The following is a 19,916-nucleotide window of genomic DNA, read 5'->3' as shown; positions in this document are numbered from 1 at the left end:
CATGTCGCACCGCTCTCTGCAATATCATCCTTGCATGATTTTGTCCACCACGAGACCTGCCTCTTGCTGGCCCAGTTTCCCATATCCTCAACCATGCCAGGCCGCAGCCTGTGATCCCGTAGCCCTTGCCCAGCTTCCTCCCTTTCCCAGCCCTTCCCACCTTGCTCTACCAGCATAGTGGTCCGATAGAAGTGGCGCGGTTCACATGATTCATAATGCACACTTGTCAAATGTCAACAAACAGAGATTTTGACTTACCCGTCTTCTTTGGCATTGGGGCCTTTGGTATGAGCAGGAGGCGCTGAGGGCGCACTGTACGACTGCCTCTCCTCATGGTGAGAGTTGTTGTTGTTGCTGCTGCTGTTGCTGCTGTTGTTGTTGTTGTTTTTATTATGGCTGTCATTGTAGTCTTGCTGGTCATGGGGGGCCAGCGTGGTCGAAGGGCCGTTTCCGAGGTTGAAATCGATGTCATCGTCATCGTCCTCTTCTTCTTCATCGTCCTGGTTCATGTTGCCATTTTCACCTCCACCACTGTAGTCGTTGTACTGATTGGGGTCGTAGCTGTCCTCCTGCCGGGTCTCGATGGTCGGTTGCACGGCTGCGTACTGAACAGGCTGGGCTGCGGCAGCCGGCTTGGGCGCTGGTACCGCATCATCGTCGTTATAGCTGTCGCTGGTTAGCGCCTGCTCATCATGACCATCAAGAAGTATAAAAAGATGCGACTTACAGATCGGCAAACAGCTCATCGTCGAAATTCTCGGGTTCTGTCATGATGTCGGTGTTCTCCACGCGCCTTTGGTCGTGGTGGTGGTCAAGATGTCAAACGCGGTACCGCGCCTAGTAGTGGAATTAAGTACGGGCGCCGAATATAAAACAAACGAAGCGAAAAGTCGGTAAGAGAAGTGAAAAGAGGACCAACGACCAACTGCTCCGAAATGAAGAAATCGATACCGGCAATCAAAAATGCGTTCCTGGTTGGTGAAGGACGGATAAAGTTGTTGACTGGAAGTCAGAGTTCGACTGCGAAGCTGCCAAAAGTCAAGGCGCAGTTCCTGTTGTGTCAAAGTGGGTCTCCCAGCCTGGCCAGGCATTCACCCAGTGGCTGGGCCCCTGGAATCTGAGCAGCTGCGGGCGCTTGGGCGGGGAATGGGGAATGACGCACTGGCCAGGCAGTCCACCTCAGGTCAGTCAGCCATGCACCTTGTGTTAGCCCAGCCAGCGATCAAAAGGCCATCAACTGGCTCCAAGCTGGCAACAGCTGGCCTCTCTTGAAGCCCAGACATTGAACTGGCGCCTCTCTACCAAGACCAATAAATCAACCAGTCTCCTGATCCAAGGTCATGCCATTGCAAGACGACCTCTTCAGTACTTCATGATGTTTTCTTCTTCCGCCGGCGGCAAGAAGGCCACTCCCCAGGTAAGCTTCCGTCGGCCTGTTCTCAGCCCATCCTATGTACCTCTGGCAGCGACTGACGGAACTGTGCTCTGCAGCAGGAGATGGTGCAAGTTGGTATGTGTAGTTCGCGCCCGCTTTGATTCCCAGAATACCTGCATACTTACTATACCCTTGGATGGATTGTAGAGAGGTCCGAGTATGCAATACACCTTCTAGGGCAACCTATCTGTGTATTCTCAGGGATACTGACAGTGACATCGACAGCTCTGCTTCACCGTTCTGGAAGGCCCCTCAGCGGGACACCCCGCCTTTAAAGAAGCCAGCACGCGACTCGAGTCTGGTAGTCGGCGCCGCCTATTCACATGCCGACATTCTCAAGTTTGATTCCTTGTGGGTTTTCCCCCAGGACATTTCCATGTGCAGGACTGATCAGGGGGTAGAAATATATCTGGGTCCGGATCGCGCCCAAGAACCCCGCCATCAGCGACGTCGGCCCTTGAACGAGTCCCGACACAATCCCCGGCCACACGAACCAGCAAATCACCACCTTTCAAGCAATACATGAACTTCCTTTCCAGTACCAACGATGACTGGACCGCCGACGAAGCAGAGGATATGTATGACTATGAGTCGGACGACGGAGACGATTTTGGGCTTCCCAGTCTATCCAACATGAAGAGGAGGACAAGAAAAAAGGCGGAACAAAGCAGGGCGCATCTCGACGACGGACTCAATGGCGGTGGTCGAGAAAGACGCTACTCGAACAGCGAAGACATAGCGATCGAGAGGCCAGCAGCAAGTTACCCGATGCCGAAGAAGAGTGAAGGAAAGATTCTACGACCACAGTATAAGGAGATCTTGCGCGATCCGGCAAACGCTTTGCACCTAATCAACCACCCCTCGATACCCGCCAATGCCACCCCGAAAGAAGTTGACGCCATAAATTCAAGGATAACAAGAATAAACAAGTTCAAGAAGCTCCTCCAAGCCTCTACTATCCCACTACCAGATCTCCGGTCACTGGCATGGTCTGGCGTCCCAGAAGAGGTTCGCGCCATGACCTGGCAACTGCTTCTCAGCTACCTCCCTACCAGCTCGGAAAGAAGGGTAGCCACACTCGAACGAAAAAGAAAAGAATACCTTGACGGCGTGCGCCAAGCCTTCGGAGGAGGCGGGCAACCAGCGCCAGGAAGCAGTGCACCACCCCGAGGAACGAACCGAGGCCTAGACGAAGCCATCTGGCATCAAATCAGTATCGATGTTCCCCGCACAAACCCACATATCGAACTCTACAGCTACGAAGCTACGCAGCGGTCTCTTGAGCGCATTCTGTACGTTTGGGCTGTCCGTCACCCGGCCAGCGGCTATGTCCAGGGTATCAACGACCTAGTGACACCATTTTGGCAAGTTTTCTTGGGAACATACATCACAGATCCAGATATCGAAAGTGGTATGGATCCGGGGCAGCTCCCTAAGGCGGTTCTTGACGCGGTGGAAGCGGATTCCTTCTGGTGTCTGACTAAATTGCTGGACGGGATCCAGGACCATTATATCGTGGCGCAGCCAGGAATCCAGAGACAGGTTTCGGCACTGCGGGACCTGACGGCGAGAATTGATGCCGGGCTGGCGAAGCACTTGGAGAAGGAGCAGGTGGAATTCATCCAGTTTAGTTTCAGGTGGATGAACTGCCTATTGATGAGAGAAATAAGTGTCAAGAACACGATACGGATGTGGGATACATACATGGTAGGCCCTTCTGGCCCCCTTTGCATTCCTGGGGAGAAACAAGCTAACAAATCAACAGGCGGAAGAACAAGGCTTCTCGGAATTCCACCTATACGTCTGTGCCGCCTTTTTGGTAAAGTGGTCAGACAAGCTGGTAAAGATGGACTTTCAAGAAATCATGATGTTTTTGCAGTCGTTGCCGACGGGGGACTGGACGGAAAAGGACATTGAGCTGCTGCTGAGCGAAGCCTATATCTGGCAGAGTCTATTCAAGGGGTCGAGTGCCCATTTGAAAGGGCAGGGTGGGGAGGGGAGTAGGAGTGCGAGTATGAACTTTACTCTGTGAGGGATGAAAGACTAGATGAGGGCGAGCGAGCTTTTCTTTTGGTGCTATGGGCTGGGGTCACATTTTCAGCATAGCAAGTTGTAATAATCTGGGAGGAAAAGATGGCTGGAACAATTTCGGGGTAACGCATGGGGAAGATTAAACTGAACAAAATTATAAGATGAGGATAGGGGCAACGGGACTGCTGGAGCAAGCAAAGCGCGGTTGTCAAGTTGGTGCGGGATTCAAACATACAGGACTAGTTAATCAATGCTCGATTGAAGAGTGGCACACATTGCTTTTGATTCTGAACCTCTTTGGAGTGTTGATTCAAAGACTACCTTGCTAGCCTTGTTTGTCCAGGGTTAATATACCTCAACTAGACCATGTCATCTTGACATCTGTTCCTCTTTCCCATTCCCAACTTTAGCTCCCCTTGAATAACCCATCCAAGTTTTTGATGGAGAGAGAGAGAGAGAGAGAGAAAAGCGCGCCTGTACCAAATATAGAAAAGCCCATAAAACAAGACAAAAAGAAAATCACTGCTGTTCATACATTCCATTGACGCAAGACCACCCCCGACAGGGCCACACAGCCTTGTACTTCTCCATCAACATCCTATTCTCCTCCTCCCACACCCTCCTTTGCTCTTCCTAGTTAGCAGTCGGCGCCGCAGAAGCCGCCCCCAATACATCCTCCGACTTGGCCCTTTTCGCCTCAGGCTGTTCCTGTTCCTTCACCTCCTCCACAGCAACACTCTCCTCCGCCTTCCTCTTCTTTCTCACCAGTCCGGTCAAATCATTCGCATTCTTCTTGACCTCGTCCGACACCGACCCAAGCACAAGATTATCCGCCTTTTGCTTTTCCTGTTCCGATCGAGACGGCAGCCCAAGCGCAGAATTGATGTCGATGGGCGGAGCTCGCAAGTCTTTGAGGCGCTGCTCCATGTCGCTGATCATCTCCTTCACGTTGGAGATTTCTTCGCGAGTCGAGTCATTCTCCTCGGGGTTGTGGAGGGTGGCAAGCTCGACTTCCTTGTTTTGGAGCTTCTGTTTGGTCGAGTTGATGGCCTGCTCCAGAGAGGCGGCCGCCTCGTCGCGGAGGGATTGGTCGACCTCTCCCGAGGAGGTGTCTTTACTTTCGGCTGTGTCGTCGTCTGATTGCTTGGTCACCGAGGCGAACTCGAGGGCGAGGGAGACTTTGAAGTGGGCTTCGGCGATGATTTCGGATTCGAAGGGGTAGAGATCTTGTTTGTATTTGAGGGCGGCTTTGGCGTCGTTTATGGCGGTGTGGTATCTGATCAACTAAGATTAGCGGGTGATAACTTGGGTGAGGGATGGTGATGAGGGTGCATACTTTTCATTTTCGAGCGAGATCTCGGCGAGGAGATCGTGGGTATCACCCAGACGCTCCTTCAAGTGACGAATATTGGGGTTATCGCTGCCTTCCTCGGCAGCTTCCTTGCCCTTTCCTTCGCTCTCGGTCTGTGGCGCCTCGAGTTTCTTGAGGAAAAGCACACGCGCCAGGTCAAGAATCTCAAACGCAGTCGCAAGATCGTCATCCTCCTCTTCCTCCTCACCCTCTCCTTCCTCTCCCTCCTCTTCCTCGTCAGAATCAACAAAATTCTCGTCTCCCTCAAAGTGAAACATGGGCTTCTTGATCTCAGCACCCGACTCCTTCTCCGCCTCCTTCCCAGCAGCCTCAGCAACCACCTTCTCTACCTTTTCCCCAGCCTTCGCGGCGGCAGAAGAGGAGCTGCCCTCGCCGTTCTTAGCGCCATTGGCAGCAGTGGTCTTCTTGGGAGCTTTGGGCTTGGCCTGGTTCTTAGCCTGTGGCGCGCTGCCGCCCAAAACGTCCGACTTGCTCTGGCCGACTTTGAAGAGGGTGCGCCCGTAGAGGTAGAGGATCTCTGCGTTCTCGGGGCTCATCTCGCCGTTCATCTCGGCTTGCATCTCGGCTGCGCGGGCGTACTGCTCGGCGGCATCTTCGTATTTCTTCTGGGCGAAGAGGGCGGCGGCTTTGGCGGCGAGGTCGGCGAGGGAGATTTTGAGGCTCTGCTGGGCTTGCTCAGGGTCGAGCTCGAGGGGAGTCGCAGTGCCTGTTGAGGCGGCTGTGGGAGTCGCCATTGTTGGTGATTCGTGTGATTTAACGATTTTCAAGTGGTAAATTTGAGATGAAGTGGTAGAATTGGTTTAATTGGTGGTAAAAGTGTGAAAGAACTAGCGGGGTTGGTTGCGATTAAATGACAGGTTGGATATGTCGGTCTCAAGGGACAGAGCTGTGAGAGCTGCGCAGCACCTGCGATGTGATGCGAAGCTTGTGACGCGCGAGGGTCAGCCCACCAGACGCGTCTGATTGGTTAATTGCACGCTTAATCGCAATCCGGGGTGCTGCTATTAGTGGGACAGCCTGCAGGACGATCCAAGCGGTGACAAGCTCAGGCCTTAACCAAGCTTCTGAGACACTGAGAGCTAAGATATCTTGATTTCAAGTGTATGGGGTATTATTTGAAGCTCTTTGTTTGTCTGAGCCACATTACATAGGGACACTCCAGAATGGGCTGGCATTGTTGCACTGTTACGCACGCTCTCAAGCTTGAGAGGCAGCAGACGCCGGGTTAGGGTTATGACGTAGCCAGTTCTCATCGGATAGACCCCTCACCTGACTGAGGCTTGGTGGCGTGTGGTCGTCCCAACGTCACTTCATCGTAAGCTACCGCATGAGCTCTAACGGATGCTAGCAAACAGAGATATGGCAAGAAGAGCACGATCCCGCTGCAAATAGGTTAGATTTGCTTTGATATACGACGTGAGTAATGTATAAACGTGGACAGGTCTAGAACTGAATACCTACCGATATACCATGAGACCACCCCTCCGTAATCGGGTTTGTCATAGCATCTTCATGCTTCATTACCTGAACTGCTCTATCGTACCTTCCTGCTTGCAACTATCACGATTCAACGTATATATTTGACTCACTGAATGTGGGGAAGTATCGGCCGTATCATCAAAGAAGAATCGACATCTTTTGCCAAAAAAAACTGACCAGCAGGAAGTAGCTCGGCTGTTGCAAACGTCCCGTTCGGCATCCAGTCTGACGACCATCCCCAATCACGGAGTATTCGCACACTTGCTCTTGCAAAATAACACCATGCTGCAGGCAGTCGGCAACGCCCACGACAACCACTTCATGACTTCTGAATCCAATTCCGTCGCCTCACTAGCGCGAGCTCTTCATGATGGGAAGAAGCATCTGCTTCTTGCGTATGCGCCTGCCCATTTTCCTGGCACTCTTTGGATGTGAGGCTAGAGACTAATGTGTATGATAGAGCGTCGGGTTCTGTAGCCACAATCAAACGTGCGCCTCTCTCACCTCTACCAGCCTTGTATATGTGACCCTAATGCTTTTTTGCCAGTCCCCGTCATCGTCGAAGCCCTCGCGCCATATGCAGCTAATCTTTCGATCCGTATCATCCTGACCAAATTCGCCAGCGAGTTCCTCAACGGCCAAAGTGATGAGCAGCCTACCGTCTCGTCCCTGCTTCATCTGCCCAATGTCGACGCAGTCTATCGAGACGAGGATGAGTGGGGGCCGCAGTCTTGGAAGAGGGGAGCGAGTATATTGCATATCGAGTTTGTGACCTTTTACCCCTGGACTTGTGTCTGTTTTAGGCAGCTGGCTGACAATCGTCACTAATTGCTGTTTCTCAACAGACTCCGAAGATGTGGGTGATCTTATTCAGTTGGATTGGGACGGGGTGCTGACGGTAGGAATAGGGGCTGATATGCTTGTCATTGCTCGTATGTGTTATACCCAAGTCCGCCCTTCCCTACATGGCAGCTAATAATCTGGTAGCTCTAAGTGCAAACACCCTCGCCAAGGTTGGACTCTCTCTCTAAGAAGATGCCATGTTATGTGTACTAACTGATGTGTGAGATCGTCAACGGCATGTCTGACAACCTTGTAATGTTCCTCATCCCTTCTTTTTATGAGACTGTCGCTCACTCCTATATAGCTCACATCCGTTATACGAGCCTGGGATACCGACGGTTCGATTGATCTCAAAAAGAAATACATTGCCGTTGCGCCAGCCATGAACTCGGTAAGCTTTCTTACCCAAGACCGTGGAGCGAGAGTTGACTTGTTCGTAGGCCATGTGGAGACACCCCATCACAGCAAAGCAGATTCGCACCTTACGGGAGGACTGGGGCGTTAGAGAGACACTTCTCGACCCAGACGGAGCTGCGAGACTGATCGATGGTTGGTTTCAAGTTATCCCGGTCAGCATATACCCTTGATGCTGCTATGGGAGTGATGCTAACGTTTCGTGACACAGCCCATCTCCAAGTAGGATTTGCCGCTTTTTGAACTGACATCACCACTGCTTTGACTATGAAACTGACTAATGAATTAATAGGACCCTCGCTTGCGGCGATACAGGAGATGGTGAGTTGTCTTTCAACTACCTACACAGAACCGCCAGATACTAATCCGCTTCTCACAGGCGCCATGGCAAAGGTTGAGACAATCCGCGATGTCATTGTACACAGAATGAACTTGACAGGGCTGCATGCCCATTGAGGCGAAGGAGGTTGAGCATGGGGAAGCATGTTGGCGCTTTGGCAAGACTGGCATTTATTGATATCAATGAGTCTGTCTGTTGGTACTCTCATTGCACATATTTAGCTTGGGGGAACTGGAAGCCTGGTGTAGTGGAAACAGAGGTCACAGCATGAAGTCGTTTGGTTTGATTATAGAATCTGACCATAACTCTCAGAAATTGTTGTGAGATGCTCCGAAAACAAAATACAGAAATGGTAACAATCTCTCAAATGTCGCAACGTGTCAGCACGAGAAAATAAAACAAGCAAAGTAATGTAATCACTCATGGATTAAAATACTGTAAGGTAAACCTAGTTACCTACAATCCACCCTCCTTTTCCGCTTTCTCTCTCCGTTCCCCAGCCTAATATAAATACAATTGCTCACAATTCCCTCCCAGTCACAAGTATGAAACCCCTTCCCACTGAACCATATTACGCATCCCCCCTTCTTTGGCGCCGAAAATGCAATACTTCGCTGAAGTTTTATGATAATAGCAACTGCCCCAATGGAAGCAGAAAAAACCGTGTACAAGTTTTCGTCGTCGTTGATAATGCAATAATGCAATGTCCATGCCAAGACACCGCTTCTCAATAAAACCGATAACAGAGGAAAGAATTATGTTGGAACAATGTTCTTGTCCCCATTAATCGTGCCTAAAAGTGCACTTGTCCCCTTTAGCGCAGGTCCCCTTGGCATAAAATGCGCATTGCTTCGTGCCAATAAGCCGGGTGTTGATATTACGGAGGTGCTCAGGGACGTCGTCCTTATTGTTGTTATCCCTGTCCCTATCGTGATGACCACCGCCGTGCTTCTTGTGCTTCTTGTTACGGCGACCACCGCCACCACCGCCGCCGCCGCCAGGACCATCCCGATTACTATCCCAATCACGATCACGGCCGTAGTTGCCGCCACCAGTGTTGTTGTTCGCAGGAGGAGGGACGTATCCCTCGTCGTCGTACATGGAGGCGGAGAAGTCGTTGCCGGGACGGCTTTGGTTGGACTGATTGTAGGAGCGGGACTCATAGCCGCCCTGGTGCTGCTGCTGTTGCTGGCCGTAGTTCGACTGAGCTTGGTAGGCAGGGTGGGCGGCAGCACTGTAGGCGGCAGTCGGGGCTGCTGTTGAAGTCGGCTTCGCGGCGCCAGATTGACTCTGCGCCCACTCCATTAGATTGGCGACATACTGAGCATTTTGAGGCTGGTTGTTTCCGGCGAGCGCAGCCATGATGGCCTGGAGTTCGGGGCCCTGGGCTTGGTTGCTACCAGCGAGTGCGGCGACAACAGCCTGGAGCTGGGCGTTTTGGGGTTGAACTGCTGGCTGAGAAGCAGCAGCTTGACCACCTAACTGAGCGAGAAGGGCAGCGACATCAGGTGCCTGCTGTTGAGCATGGGGAGCAGCAAATGCCGGTGCCTGTGCCGAGCCTTGTTGTTGCTGATTGTACCAAGCCTGTTGCTGAGCTTGCTGTTGATAGTACTGAGCCCATTGCGCAGAATAATCGGGAGCAGCAGCTGCGGTTTGTGAAGGAGCAGTTGCTGGCGTTGGGGCTGAAGGCTGCGCAGACACCGCAACCTGCGCTGGAATCACACTCATAGGAGCACTAGCTTGAGCAGGGGCGACTGATGTCACTTGCGCTCTCCGAGCAGACACAGAAGCAACGTTGATTCTCACTAGCATATCCAAAGCCTTAAGTACGGCATCGAGTCTTTCCTCTGAAGTCTTGGTTGGATCAGGAGCCGGAAGTGGGTTGGGATCTCTCCAATTCTTGAGACGATCCGAAACAATAACCTCGTAGGTCCTTTGATCGCGACTAACAGCAGTTGTCGGGCTGTAGAATGTATTGGGATCTTGTTGGACCGATTTGGCTTTTGCCTGCACTCTCTCAGCTTGTGTCTTGCTTTCGAGGCGGCCTTGCGCAAAGCGGGAAGCTTGGCGGGTGCCGAACTTTCTGCACTCATCAGCGCGCACTCTGATCTCGTCGTAGTTAGGAGTGTCGAGAGGCAAGCGCAATTCGGAACCGGAACTGCTAAGGCTGGGCTCGTATTGTGGCGAACGTGGGGTGGGAGGTATGTCGTTGAGGTGGTTGTAAATCACGACCAACTCGTTGCGGTCATGCTCGGCAATGAAGCGCTGCTCGTCCGTCTCAAAGGTCTTAAGCCCACCGCGAGTCTCAAAAGTTTCGGTACGTTTGTCGGCAGGGATGTGGGAAAAGTCAATAGCAACGGGTGTCTCCCAGTCGCGGTCCTCGATTTCGTGGGCTCTGATGCCGAGTTTGCTATTGACCTTACGGAAGCTCTCGGCTTCGTCGTACTTGTTGGCGCCAACGGCCATCTTGGCACTGTTCTCGATTTCCTCGGGCTCACGAGCAAACTCGCGGATCTGTACCAGACTATCGCCAGGCTTGAAAGTAACCTTGAGTCTCAGTGCACGTCGCTCTTCCTTCCGCAGACGACGCTTGCGCTCCTCAGGAGTCTCGTTCAACGGAACCTCTGGAGTGGCCTTGGTGGGCAGAACTGGCGTGTTGACCTTCTTGGGCTGGTGAATTTCATCCATCAAAGCAGAGAAGGCAGATCTAGATGACGAGCTCTCCTTGGGGGTCTCGGTAGCTCTAGGCTTGGTAACCTTTGCCACTGGAGCCTTGGACTCGACAGGCTTGACAATGGGCTTGGGAGGCTCAGGCTTGGTGGGTGCGGGCTTTGTGAGTGGGCGGGTTTTTCCAGGAAGCAGGAGAGCAGACCGGGCTTTAGGTTGGGAGCTTGTTGCTGTTGTAGACGAAGCACCAGTAGTGGCAGGTTTGGCAGCGGCAGCCTTGTTGGCAGCAGGCAGTTTACTACCAGACAACAATGACGGCAGAGGTTTTATGCCAGCAGCGGAGGAAGTGCTACTTTCAGTCGCCGCCTTCTTAGAAGAGCGCGACTCGCCAGCAGCATCATCTTCACGCGAACGTTTGAGTCCAGCAGGCAGCGAGGCTGACGATGATACCTTCTTCTTCACCTCACTATTATTAGGCGCCATCGTCTTGGGCACCGAGGTTGCAGGCAATTTTTTGGTGTCGCTGTTTGGTTTAGCCATTTTGGAAGCTAACGTTGTGGGGGGCAACTTTTTGGAGTCGCTGCCAGAAATTGCGTTTGTTGACTTGGAGCTGGTTGAAGCTGAGTCCTCCTTGGACAGTTTCTTGCTGTCCTTCTGCTTTGACGCCCCACTAGCTTTTCCACTAGGTTCTCGCGCGTCAGAGTCGGCGTCGCTCTCGCTGTCGCTTGATTCGCTTGGGTTGCTCTCTCCGATTTCGAAAATGCGAGCAACCAGTGCTTTTGTCTCGTCGTCGCCCTTCTTCCCCACCACGCCTTTGATCTGCTTCATCTTTACCAGGGTCAGCAGCTTCATTGTCATGGTTGTGAACCTGGTGAAGAGCTTCAAGATTGCCTTGGTCAGCGACGAGTTTAGTTCACCGGCGTTGTAAAACTTGATGACCAAGTTGCACAACACCACTGCCAAATGTTGCTTCTTCACTGGTTGCTTCTTCTCAGTAGTCCCAGGGATAGTCCCAACGATCAACTCTGCCAACACCTGATCAGGGCCGTATGTGATCCCCGCCACAATTGCCTGCTCGAGCCTCAGCTTCAGCTCTGCTGGATCTCTGGTGTCTCTGGGCTCAGATTGGTTGGGGTTCTTGAGCCGAGTGAGTAAATCTCTCAACGAAGACGCAATTTCAAGCACATATAGATAATACTCGTTATTGACCTTTTCGAACAAGCCCTTGTTCACCAGATGAGCGGGGTGAAGCCGAACTTTCTCAGTCGCGTTGATAAGCGTCTTTTTTGGCTCGGGTGGCGGAGCTGGAAGAGCAGCCTACGCAAAATATTGAGGTCAGCACAGTCCAAACGATAGAGAAAAACAGATTAACACAGGGTTTCCTTACCCTAGGTCCCAAATGCTCTTTGAGCACTTTCTTCATCCATTCCACCGGCATTTCACAGCCCGCCCTAGCCATCTCCACATCAAGTCGAGTATCGGCCTGATACCGTTCCTCGTCAGTCTTTGCATTCTTGTAGGCTTCGTTGTGGTTAGCCAAACTCTCAGCCATGATCCAGCCGCGAGCAATCTCAGGGAAGAGAGGTGCCTTTCCAGGTCTCGCAGTGAGGGTCACATATCGTTTTGTTGGAGGGCTCTTCTTCAGCTTAACCGGCTCCGCGCCGATCACGATATTAGGAACACCAGGGAATCTAAGCGTATCTTGATCCCGAACAGACTCCAGAAGCTTGGTGTCTTCAAAGTTGATGGTGCAAACCGGCGGAGGAGGCTCAAGATTGCGCGGTCGTTGTTGCGCTGGCACTGGTAGTTGGAACAACACTGGCTGGGACTGCACTGGCAAGGGCGAGTTCGAGATGGCTGGTCCCGCAGATACTATTCTGGCCTTTTTGGCTGCAATGGCAGACACAAGTTGGGCATCGGACGGCCGCTTTTGACCCTGCGGAGACGCCGCTTGTTGCACTACGAACTGATGTTGCTGCTGCTGCTGCAACTGGTGATGAGGCAAACCCTGTTGAGGCTGTGGTGAGTGACTGATGATAGGCTGACTTATCGGCTGCTGAGCAGGAACAGACTGAGGAGATTGAACGGAGGCGCTTTGATGCTGCTGAGCGCGCTCGATTTGCTTGGGGAACGGATTTTGTTGGACCGCTTGCTGAGGCACCTGCTGGGGTTGTGATACATGTGGCGATAGCTGGTGCGGTACTTGTGGAGACAGATGTTGGGCCATTTGTTGTGGCATTTGCTGGGAGCGCGGGGGTTGTTGCGCCAGTTGATGTCCCATGGCTTTCTGGGCAGGCTGTGGCTGGGGTGATACATGAGGGCTGCCAACACCGGACATAGGCAGCTGGCTAACAGGCATATGCTGCTGCTGCTGCTGTTGTGGTTGCCCATTAATGCCCGCAGCAAACTGAGGATGAACAGACCTAGAATTGACAGCTTGATGTTGCTGTTGAATTTGAGGGTGGTGTTGCTGATGTTGGCGGTGTACCGGCGGTACCTCTGGCTGATATTGCACAGCGGTGTTGCGGGCAGAGCCAAACGGAGAAGGGGAGCCGTTTTGAACTGGCGGAGTGAGAGTTGCCGCCTGAGATACAGCAAGTGGGTTCTCATACTGGTGGCCAGGGGCATAACTTGCAGCTACCTGATTATGCCATTGGGGCATGGAATTCTGAGCATAGGCATTTTGTGTGGGTTCGGGTGTATTAAGAAGGCTGTGAGTCGCCTCCTGGTTGTTCGGGGCATGCAGATGAGAGCCAAAGTCATTGTTTTGGGGAACGTCGAGGGCGAACCTGCTGTTGGTGGTCGGGTTTGGCTCTCTTGCATGATGCTGATGTTGTTCTTGATAGAATGAGGGGTCGATCGCTGAATCCTGTCCATACTGGGCTTCCGTCTGACTGGAGTTCGACCACAAGTTGCCATGGTTGTGTTGTGATAGATACGGATCAAAATCCCGAAACTCAGCAGCACCAGAGAGCTGCGGGTGTATTGGTGCCGAACCGAGGTACTCTGTGTTCTGGAAGCTGTGGTCGCCTCCGTTAGGTTGATCAAAGCCCAGATTCGGGTTCATGAACTGATGATCCCATGTGTCATTAGATATAAAGGCATTGGGGTCCCAGTCCGGCATGCCACTGTCGTGGCCATGGCTTTGGTCCATGGTCCTCTTTCAGGTTGGCGAGGCAAAAAGGGGTGCCACGTGACTCGGCAACCTATATGCAACTAAACGATTTTGAGAGGTGGGACTTGGCGAAAATCGTGAAATAGCCACCAACAATGGTGATATCGGCTTCGATCGAAAAAAAAGTCGTTCAAACTCTTTGAAACCTCAGTCGTAATATCGGTAGTTGGACAACTGGTGATGGTGGAAGTGAAGCACTTGGATAGAAGAATCGGAATTCGTGAATCGGGTATTTTGCAACAAAACGAACGAAAGGAGAGGTTCACAAATCGGTTAAGTGCATGCAGCGAGTTGTGTGTGGGCGTTTCTGAATTCGGACTAGTGCGATGTGTCTAAAGCGGAAAAGTGTCAGCCAACCTGCAGCACCAACAAGATCCCGGCAAAAAACCAATGCGCCATTGTGCGACGTGAGCAAAAAGCAGCCAACGACTGGAGAGTATCTCCATCCTCCGAGCCAAGAGAGCCACCATCCAACCCAGGAAGAGCAGAGAGCAGCCTGCAACACCGGAGAACAACACCACCACCACCACACCAGCAGCCAGCAGCCAGCAGACCACGGCGAGAGAAGGCGAGGGACAACACGGTATTATGAGAGACTCAGAGACGGTTCTGTGTTGATTCAATAGTCATTTTTATCGCAGTTGCAACCGAGGGTCGCTAAGCTGATTCTCGAAACCGGCCTGTCTGTGTCCAGTGTGTCGGGCAGTGGTTCCGCGACGTCGATGCTGGCCTCTCTGTCCGGGCCGTGGTGCTGTGGTGTGTTGAGGAGTGACTGATCTTGGAATGCCGGGTGACTATTTGCGCCCAGGGCTTAATTTTCCCAATGGCTGGAACCAACCGGGCAAACCGGAAGATGATGTCCTTGATGGATGGACTGCATTTCAGACAGGCAGTGTCTTGCAGAACAGATTCCTCCCATTTTCTGGTGGCCATCATTCATCAGTCCGATCTCAAAGGGAAGAGATGATTCCATGGTGTGTGTTGTGTGTGTCTGTAGGTGTGTGTGGGTGTGAGGTGGGCTGGGCGGGGACCCCCCTGAAAGTGCCCCTCGCCCAGAAGCCAGAAGGCCGGGAGCTCAGCGCACCTCAGGATGCCCCGCAGCAGCTCGGCCGTCAGGTGCTTCTGCTCTTCTGCAAGCCAGAGAAGATCTGGATTTGTGCATGGGACAATTAACCAGGGATGGATGGGCCGACGACTGTGACATTGAATTATTGCCAGTGGCTGTCCCGTCTGCTCTGCTGCTGTGGTTGCTCTCCATCGCGTGTTCTGCACTTGGTCCCATGACAGGAGTTTAAGTGTTACTTGCAGTCAGATAACGGCCCTCCTCTGTAGCCACCGCTCCACGTTGGCTGCCGTCGCTCTTCGCAAGTCCTTCGGAGTCCGCACTGCAGATCGCCGGCTGCGGAATCCAGACTGCGTGATTGAACAGGCACTTCCAGGTATTCTTTCATGGCCGATAAGGGAGATACAACATCCAGCTGCTTGCTCAAGTCTTCTTGTGGAAATTTGGGGGGACGGATGAGTTTATGCATACCCTTTGTTGTAGCTGTGTCTTGTGTGTCCAGCAGTGTTTGCAACACAAATCCCTTCCGCGGTGTTGTGTGGCAGAGACACGTCATCACCACCGTCCTTTCGCAGGCGACGTACGTCTCGTTAGCAGAGCCTGCACGGCGCCTTACAACATTTCCGCGTATATCTAGACAGAAAACCCAGGGCTGGACTAATTTCAAATGATTAAAAAGCAGGCCGACGCGTCTGTAGTGTGATGAAGAAGTGAGAGCGAATCGACGGGCGCCGAAATTAAACAACGCTCCAAATCTCTGTCCAGGCCCAGAATTGCCTATACGAGTGGGCTGGAATGGAGGAGTGAGTATGAAAAAGCCGTGACTTGAGCGCGCAACACCCAGTAAGGCAGTTAGGAGAATTGTTGGGGATTTCCGTTTGGGTTGAGAAGAGGTTTTGGGAACAGAGCCACGGGATGTCGTTGAAAGAGAAAAGTTGGCTCTGCGTCGCGCAAAGCCAGCTGCTGGTGCCATTAAAGGGCTGGGCGTGGCTGGCTGGCTGGCGGCTGGTCCGTGCACGTGGCGGATGTCAGCCAATCTAAATCGGATCGACCCCCTCAATCGGTCACCATCTCACCGAGGCGGCACCTGGCTGCAGAAAACTGGCAACTGTATCTTCCCCCTAGCCGGACCGTCACCGAACTGCAGTGCTCCAGGCAGGCAGGTACGGTACTGCCTTATGACAGTGGCCCCCAAGTTTTCAGGAGTGGACGTAAAGGTGTCCATGAAATTCATTGTGGGGGCAAGCTTCGAACATGTGGCCGACGCCGGCACTGACACCTGAGCATGTAAACCTAGCAAAGGAATGAACTTCGATTACACTTCACCAAGAACAGGACAACACAGCTGATCCTCGACGACTACCAAGTATAGCACAGCTCCTTGCACATCCACATCACCCGCAGCCAGCTTGAAGCCGGAGCTTGCGCCGTCCCAATCGTTCGAACTCGAGGCCGAAGCCAATAAAAGACAGGAAAGGGGAGATAGCAGCAGCTTGGAATACAGTACACAGTATCAACAGGTTGGAGGTCACAATCATGGCGGCGGCGCGGGGCAATGCGCTTCGCGATAAGCAGATCCGTATGCTCATTCCTCTTTTTCGGTCACTGTTGTAATCATTGGCTGCGCTCGACTTGACCATCATGTCTGACTTGCCCTGTGCAACTTAGTCTCGATCAGAAAGATCCTCAACTTAAATGAAGCTCTCGAGCTCAGCGAAGGCGACGAAGTCAATGCCAATGGCCTGCCCGTGGCCCCTATACTGAAGGACGGAACGCCTATCTGGAAGGTCCTTGTGTTTGACGTAAGCTGGCACATCTCCTCAAGCTTATAACTCTGGCAAGAGGCTAACAGCTTTGTCTCTTTCAGGACCTTGGCCGTGATGTCATCAGTCCAGTACTCCAAGTGTCGGACCTGCGGTCACTGGGTGTGACGATGCATATGTGGGTTGCGGACCATTTCCAGTAACCAAGGCGACCTGGAGCTAACTGTTGGTGTAGGCACATTTCAGCCAACAGAGCCAAAATTCCCGATGTACCAGCGATATATCTCGTCGAGCCCACACCCGCAAACCTCGAGGCGATCACGAGGGACCTCAAGAATGGGCTCTACAGCTCTGTCTATGTCAACTTCCTCTCCTCGATCCCACGGCCGCTGTTGGAAGACTTCGCTGCGCAAACAGCTGTCACGGAAACATCAGAACAGATCGCACAGATCTACGACCAGTATCTCAACTTTATCGTCACAGAACCAGATCTCTTCAGTCTAGGGATGCAAAAGCAACACACATACTGGGCCTTGAACAGTGCCAAGACAAACGACGAAGAGCTGGATCGTGTAGTAGATCGCATTGTCAGTGGGTTGTTTAGTGTTGTGGTGACATTAGGTATGTTTTCACCAACCTTGATGTGGTGTTATTGCGCTGGTTGGCTAACTGTAGTTTCTCTAGGTGTAATCCCAGTTGTAGGTTCTTCAACACCAAGTCTACCGCCAAGAAAACAATAGTAAGCCTGAGGAAGCATGCTAATCGTTTGCTCTTACAGATTCGTTGTCCAAAAGGTGCTGCAGCTGAGGTGATAGCTCAAAGACTTGACCGCAAGCTCCGGGACCACGTTTTGAACTCCAAAGACAACCTGTTTTCTTCTCAATCACGAACACCAGGCGTGGCGGCGGGAACACCCACGTCAAGACCTGTACTAATCATCCTTGATCGCAACGTGGACTTGATCCCCATGCTTTCTCACTCCTGGACCTACCAGAGCTTGTGTTTCGACGTCTTCAGGTCTGAGCTGAACCGCATTACGATCGAGACCCCCGTGGACTCCAACAACCCCGCCAAAGGCACAACCAAGAAAAGCTACGATTTGGCCGCCAATGACTTTTTCTGGGCCAAGAATGCCTGCCTCCCATTCCCTCAGGTGGCCGAAGACATTGATGCCGAGCTCACCAAGTACAAGGAAGAGGCAGAAGCCATCACCAAGAAGACTGGAGTCACGGACTTTGAAGATCTGCAAAATGATACCAGTGCCAGCGCGCAACATCTCAAAGCAGCCATCACGCTGCTTCCCGAGCTTCGAGAACGTAAGGCCACGTTGGATATGCACATGAACATTCTTGCCGCTATTTTGCAGGAAATTCAAAACCGCAAGCTGGACAACTATTTCCAGCTAGAAGAGGAGGTGGCCAAGCAGACCAAGGCCCAGATCTTGGAAATGATCAGAACAGACGACAAGGGTCAACCAACAGACAAGCTCCGTCTGTTTATTATCTGGTTCCTCAGCACGGAGCAGGACGTGTCCAGGCCGGAATGGCAACAGTTCGAAGAGGCCTTGGTCGATGCTGGTTGTGACAAGACATGCCTGGCTTACATCAGACAGTAAGGAGTTCCCGATCTTATCATCACACGTAGCAAGCTTCTAACTTCAGACACAGAGTCCGAGCAACCACCAAAATGACACAGCTCACTACCATCAGCAACCAGCAGTCAACTGGCCAGCAATCTGGCTCTTCAGACCTTTTCAACCGCTTCTCGGCGATCTCCACCCGTCTTACTGACAGACTCAAGGAGACTGGCGTGCCGACCAACGCCCTTTCATCCAATGTTGCCTCTCTCCTCGGCGGCATCAAGAACTTCTTGCCCGTGGACCGTGATCTTACAGTAACCAAGATCACCGAATCCATCATGGACCCTTCGGCGGCCAGCTCATCGGCCATTGCCAAGACGGAGCACTACCTCTACTTTGATCCCCGGAGCGCAAACGCAAGAGGGACGATGCCACAACCGGTCCGGGCGGCAACTCAAGGTGGGGCACCCGGTGGGCTACCCGGCGGTCCTGGAGGCGCTCCTGGAATGGGGGCAAGTTTTGGACAGCGGAGACAGGGGTTCTCGGAGGCGCTGGTGTTCATGGTGGGCGGCGGGTCCATGGATGAGTATGGCAACTTGCAGGAGTGGGCTGCGAGAGGAGCCACGAGCGGTGATAAGGTCAAGAAGAGAGTTTTGTACGGTGCAAGTGAACTGATTAATGCCGGGCAATTTATCACCGAGGAGCTGAATAGGCTTGGGAAGGAGATTTCTTAGCAGCAAACTGAAATCTTCAAAATGGTTGGCTGCGTGGGATAATATGACTGAGTTATAGTATGTAGAGCAGGCAAGGGGTTTATCAAAACGGAATATTATTGTTGCTCTTTTTTTTGGTCATTGTGAATATTCAAAACGTGCGAGGAAATTGGAATTTGTGACGAGCATATTTCGGCAGCATATATGAAACCAGGCGAGGGAGTCGTACCGAATCCGAGCCGGCGGGATCACCATGTGAATTGGTCGAATGTGCGGTTTGCATCCAAGCCGTTGAACAGTTGAACATGGGGAAGCTAAATGTAATGGCTGAGGATTGGAGCGGGTGTTTTGTCCAGTTAGGATTCGTTGAAGGAGGGCTTACGTGGTGAGGGTACGAATACACGCTCAAAACACTATGCTTGGCGGTTAAGAAAATGCAGGGTGTTGTTGTAGTTTCCAATCTCGACATTTTTTTCTGCAGAATTATTGCGCACTACCGAATTCTGGAGTTGGAGAATGTCAAGCTATAATGCCTTGGCCTGAGTGTTGATAGTCACGGTTGCCACTGTGTTCGTGGCACGAGTGGCTTATACTAATAGGGATACCTGAATGGACGAGGAAATGCGGCGAGCCTGGATTGACTTTTTGCTAGCAATGCAAAGGCAAGGAACCGTTTTCAATTGGGGGCCCAAGTACATCAGACAAGACGGCCCGATCTTTTGGTTCCTCCACAATGTCAAAGAGTGCGAGACAAGGAAAAGTTAAAATGTAAAAATAGCACGGGATTTTCCTAGACCTGGGGGCCGGGCTGACCTGCGGGTTGGGAGGTTAAAGGGGGTCACCGTTGGGATGGTCGAGACCGTTGTCAGGTGTACTCTTACGTGAAGATAAAGGATGGAAAGGCAGAGGAATGGGAAGTTCCAGGTTGGGTTTGGAGTTCTGGCCTGGCCTGGCGGGTTGATGATTGTCGACCTGACTGCTACTATGTGATCAAATGAAGATAAGATGGATGGATGCTATAGTGTCACAAGCTCAGTCTTGA

The 19,916-nt window shown here is 52.2% G+C and overlaps 6 protein-coding genes across 6 annotated transcripts; 3 read left to right on the top strand and 3 right to left on the bottom strand.

Annotated features, from left to right (window-relative positions):
• Positions 1–254: 254 nt before the first annotated feature.
• Positions 255–1,070, bottom strand: QC761_212550 (uncharacterized protein; the record flags this gene model as incomplete). The annotated part of the gene is made up of 2 exons (XM_062876988.1): positions 728–1,070; positions 255–666 (listed from the first exon to the last, which is right to left on the bottom strand). The coding sequence occupies exons 1-2, from the start codon at positions 769–771 to the stop codon at positions 255–257; spliced, it is 456 nt and encodes a 151-aa protein (XP_062735638.1). The 5' UTR covers positions 772–1,070.
• Position 1,071: 1 nt separating this feature from the next.
• GYP1 (GTPase-activating protein) lies at positions 1,072–3,997 on the top strand. Its single transcript, XM_062876987.1, has 5 exons — positions 1,072–1,417; positions 1,492–1,592; positions 1,661–1,786; positions 1,837–3,142; positions 3,201–3,997. The coding sequence occupies exons 4-5, from the start codon at positions 1,958–1,960 to the stop codon at positions 3,465–3,467; spliced, it is 1,452 nt and encodes a 483-aa protein (XP_062735637.1). The 5' UTR covers positions 1,072–1,417; positions 1,492–1,592; positions 1,661–1,786; positions 1,837–1,957; the 3' UTR covers positions 3,468–3,997.
• Positions 3,906–6,926, bottom strand: QC761_212530 (uncharacterized protein). The gene is made up of 2 exons (XM_062876986.1): positions 4,803–6,926; positions 3,906–4,742 (listed from the first exon to the last, which is right to left on the bottom strand). The coding sequence occupies exons 1-2, from the start codon at positions 5,570–5,572 to the stop codon at positions 4,100–4,102; spliced, it is 1,413 nt and encodes a 470-aa protein (XP_062735636.1). The 5' UTR covers positions 5,573–6,926; the 3' UTR covers positions 3,906–4,099.
• On the top strand, positions 5,954–8,272 carry QC761_212520 (uncharacterized protein). The gene is made up of 11 exons (XM_062876985.1): positions 5,954–6,712; positions 6,778–6,806; positions 6,865–7,065; positions 7,163–7,249; positions 7,305–7,330; positions 7,386–7,412; positions 7,465–7,551; positions 7,601–7,729; positions 7,786–7,796; positions 7,867–7,895; positions 7,954–8,272. Exons 1-11 carry the CDS (start codon positions 6,600–6,602, stop codon positions 8,028–8,030), a joined length of 816 nt encoding a protein of 271 aa, XP_062735635.1. The 5' UTR covers positions 5,954–6,599; the 3' UTR covers positions 8,031–8,272.
• Positions 8,273–8,379: 107 nt separating this feature from the next.
• Positions 8,380–15,750, bottom strand: QC761_212510 (uncharacterized protein). Its single transcript, XM_062876984.1, has 2 exons — positions 11,969–15,750; positions 8,380–11,898 (listed from the first exon to the last, which is right to left on the bottom strand). The coding sequence occupies exons 1-2, from the start codon at positions 13,733–13,735 to the stop codon at positions 8,698–8,700; spliced, it is 4,968 nt and encodes a 1,655-aa protein (XP_062735634.1). The 5' UTR covers positions 13,736–15,750; the 3' UTR covers positions 8,380–8,697.
• Positions 15,751–15,957: 207 nt separating this feature from the next.
• On the top strand, positions 15,958–19,095 carry SLY1 (Vesicle trafficking between the ER and Golgi). Its single transcript, XM_062876983.1, has 7 exons — positions 15,958–16,398; positions 16,488–16,621; positions 16,687–16,760; positions 16,818–17,203; positions 17,267–17,280; positions 17,361–18,193; positions 18,250–19,095. The coding sequence occupies exons 1-7, from the start codon at positions 16,356–16,358 to the stop codon at positions 18,893–18,895; spliced, it is 2,130 nt and encodes a 709-aa protein (XP_062735633.1). The 5' UTR covers positions 15,958–16,355; the 3' UTR covers positions 18,896–19,095.
• Positions 19,096–19,916: the final 821 nt, after the last annotated feature.

The sequence above is a fragment of the Podospora bellae-mahoneyi genome, chromosome 2, assembly GCF_035222275.1.
Source record: "Podospora bellae-mahoneyi strain CBS 112042 chromosome 2, whole genome shotgun sequence".
Classification (NCBI taxonomy): Eukaryota; Fungi; Ascomycota; class Sordariomycetes; order Sordariales; family Podosporaceae; genus Podospora; species Podospora bellae-mahoneyi.
Note: the sequence above shows the minus strand (reverse complement) of the source record. Positions and strands in the feature narration are given on the sequence as shown.

Excerpts from the sequence above, each read along its gene's own strand:
- GYP1 (XM_062876987.1), top strand. The coding sequence starts at position 1,958 with ATGAACTTCCTTTCCAGTACCAACGATGACTGGACCGCCGACGAAGCA. Across the intron at positions 3,143-3,200 it reads GGATGTGGGATACATACATG|GCGGAAGAACAAGGCTTCTC; the intron begins GTAGGCCCTTCT and ends ACAAATCAACAG.
- QC761_212530 (XM_062876986.1), bottom strand. The coding sequence starts at position 5,572 with ATGGCGACTCCCACAGCCGCCTCAACAGGCACTGCGACTCCCCTCGAG. Across the intron at positions 4,743-4,802 it reads ATCTCGCTCGAAAATGAAAA|ATACCACACCGCCATAAACG; the intron begins GTATGCACCCTC and ends TTAGTTGATCAG.
- QC761_212520 (XM_062876985.1), top strand. The coding sequence starts at position 6,600 with ATGCTGCAGGCAGTCGGCAACGCCCACGACAACCACTTCATGACTTCT. Across the intron at positions 7,066-7,162 it reads GTCTTGGAAGAGGGGAGCGA|ACTCCGAAGATGTGGGTGAT; the intron begins GTATATTGCATA and ends GTTTCTCAACAG. Across the intron at positions 7,250-7,304 it reads TGATATGCTTGTCATTGCTC|CTCTAAGTGCAAACACCCTC; the intron begins GTATGTGTTATA and ends ATAATCTGGTAG.
- QC761_212510 (XM_062876984.1), bottom strand. The coding sequence starts at position 13,735 with ATGGACCAAAGCCATGGCCACGACAGTGGCATGCCGGACTGGGACCCC. Across the intron at positions 11,899-11,968 it reads AAGAGCATTTGGGACCTAGG|GCTGCTCTTCCAGCTCCGCC; the intron begins GTAAGGAAACCC and ends TATTTTGCGTAG.
- SLY1 (XM_062876983.1), top strand. The coding sequence starts at position 16,356 with ATGGCGGCGGCGCGGGGCAATGCGCTTCGCGATAAGCAGATCC. Across the intron at positions 16,399-16,487 it reads GCTTCGCGATAAGCAGATCC|TCTCGATCAGAAAGATCCTC; the intron begins GTATGCTCATTC and ends TGTGCAACTTAG. Across the intron at positions 18,194-18,249 it reads TGCCTGGCTTACATCAGACA|AGTCCGAGCAACCACCAAAA; the intron begins GTAAGGAGTTCC and ends CTTCAGACACAG.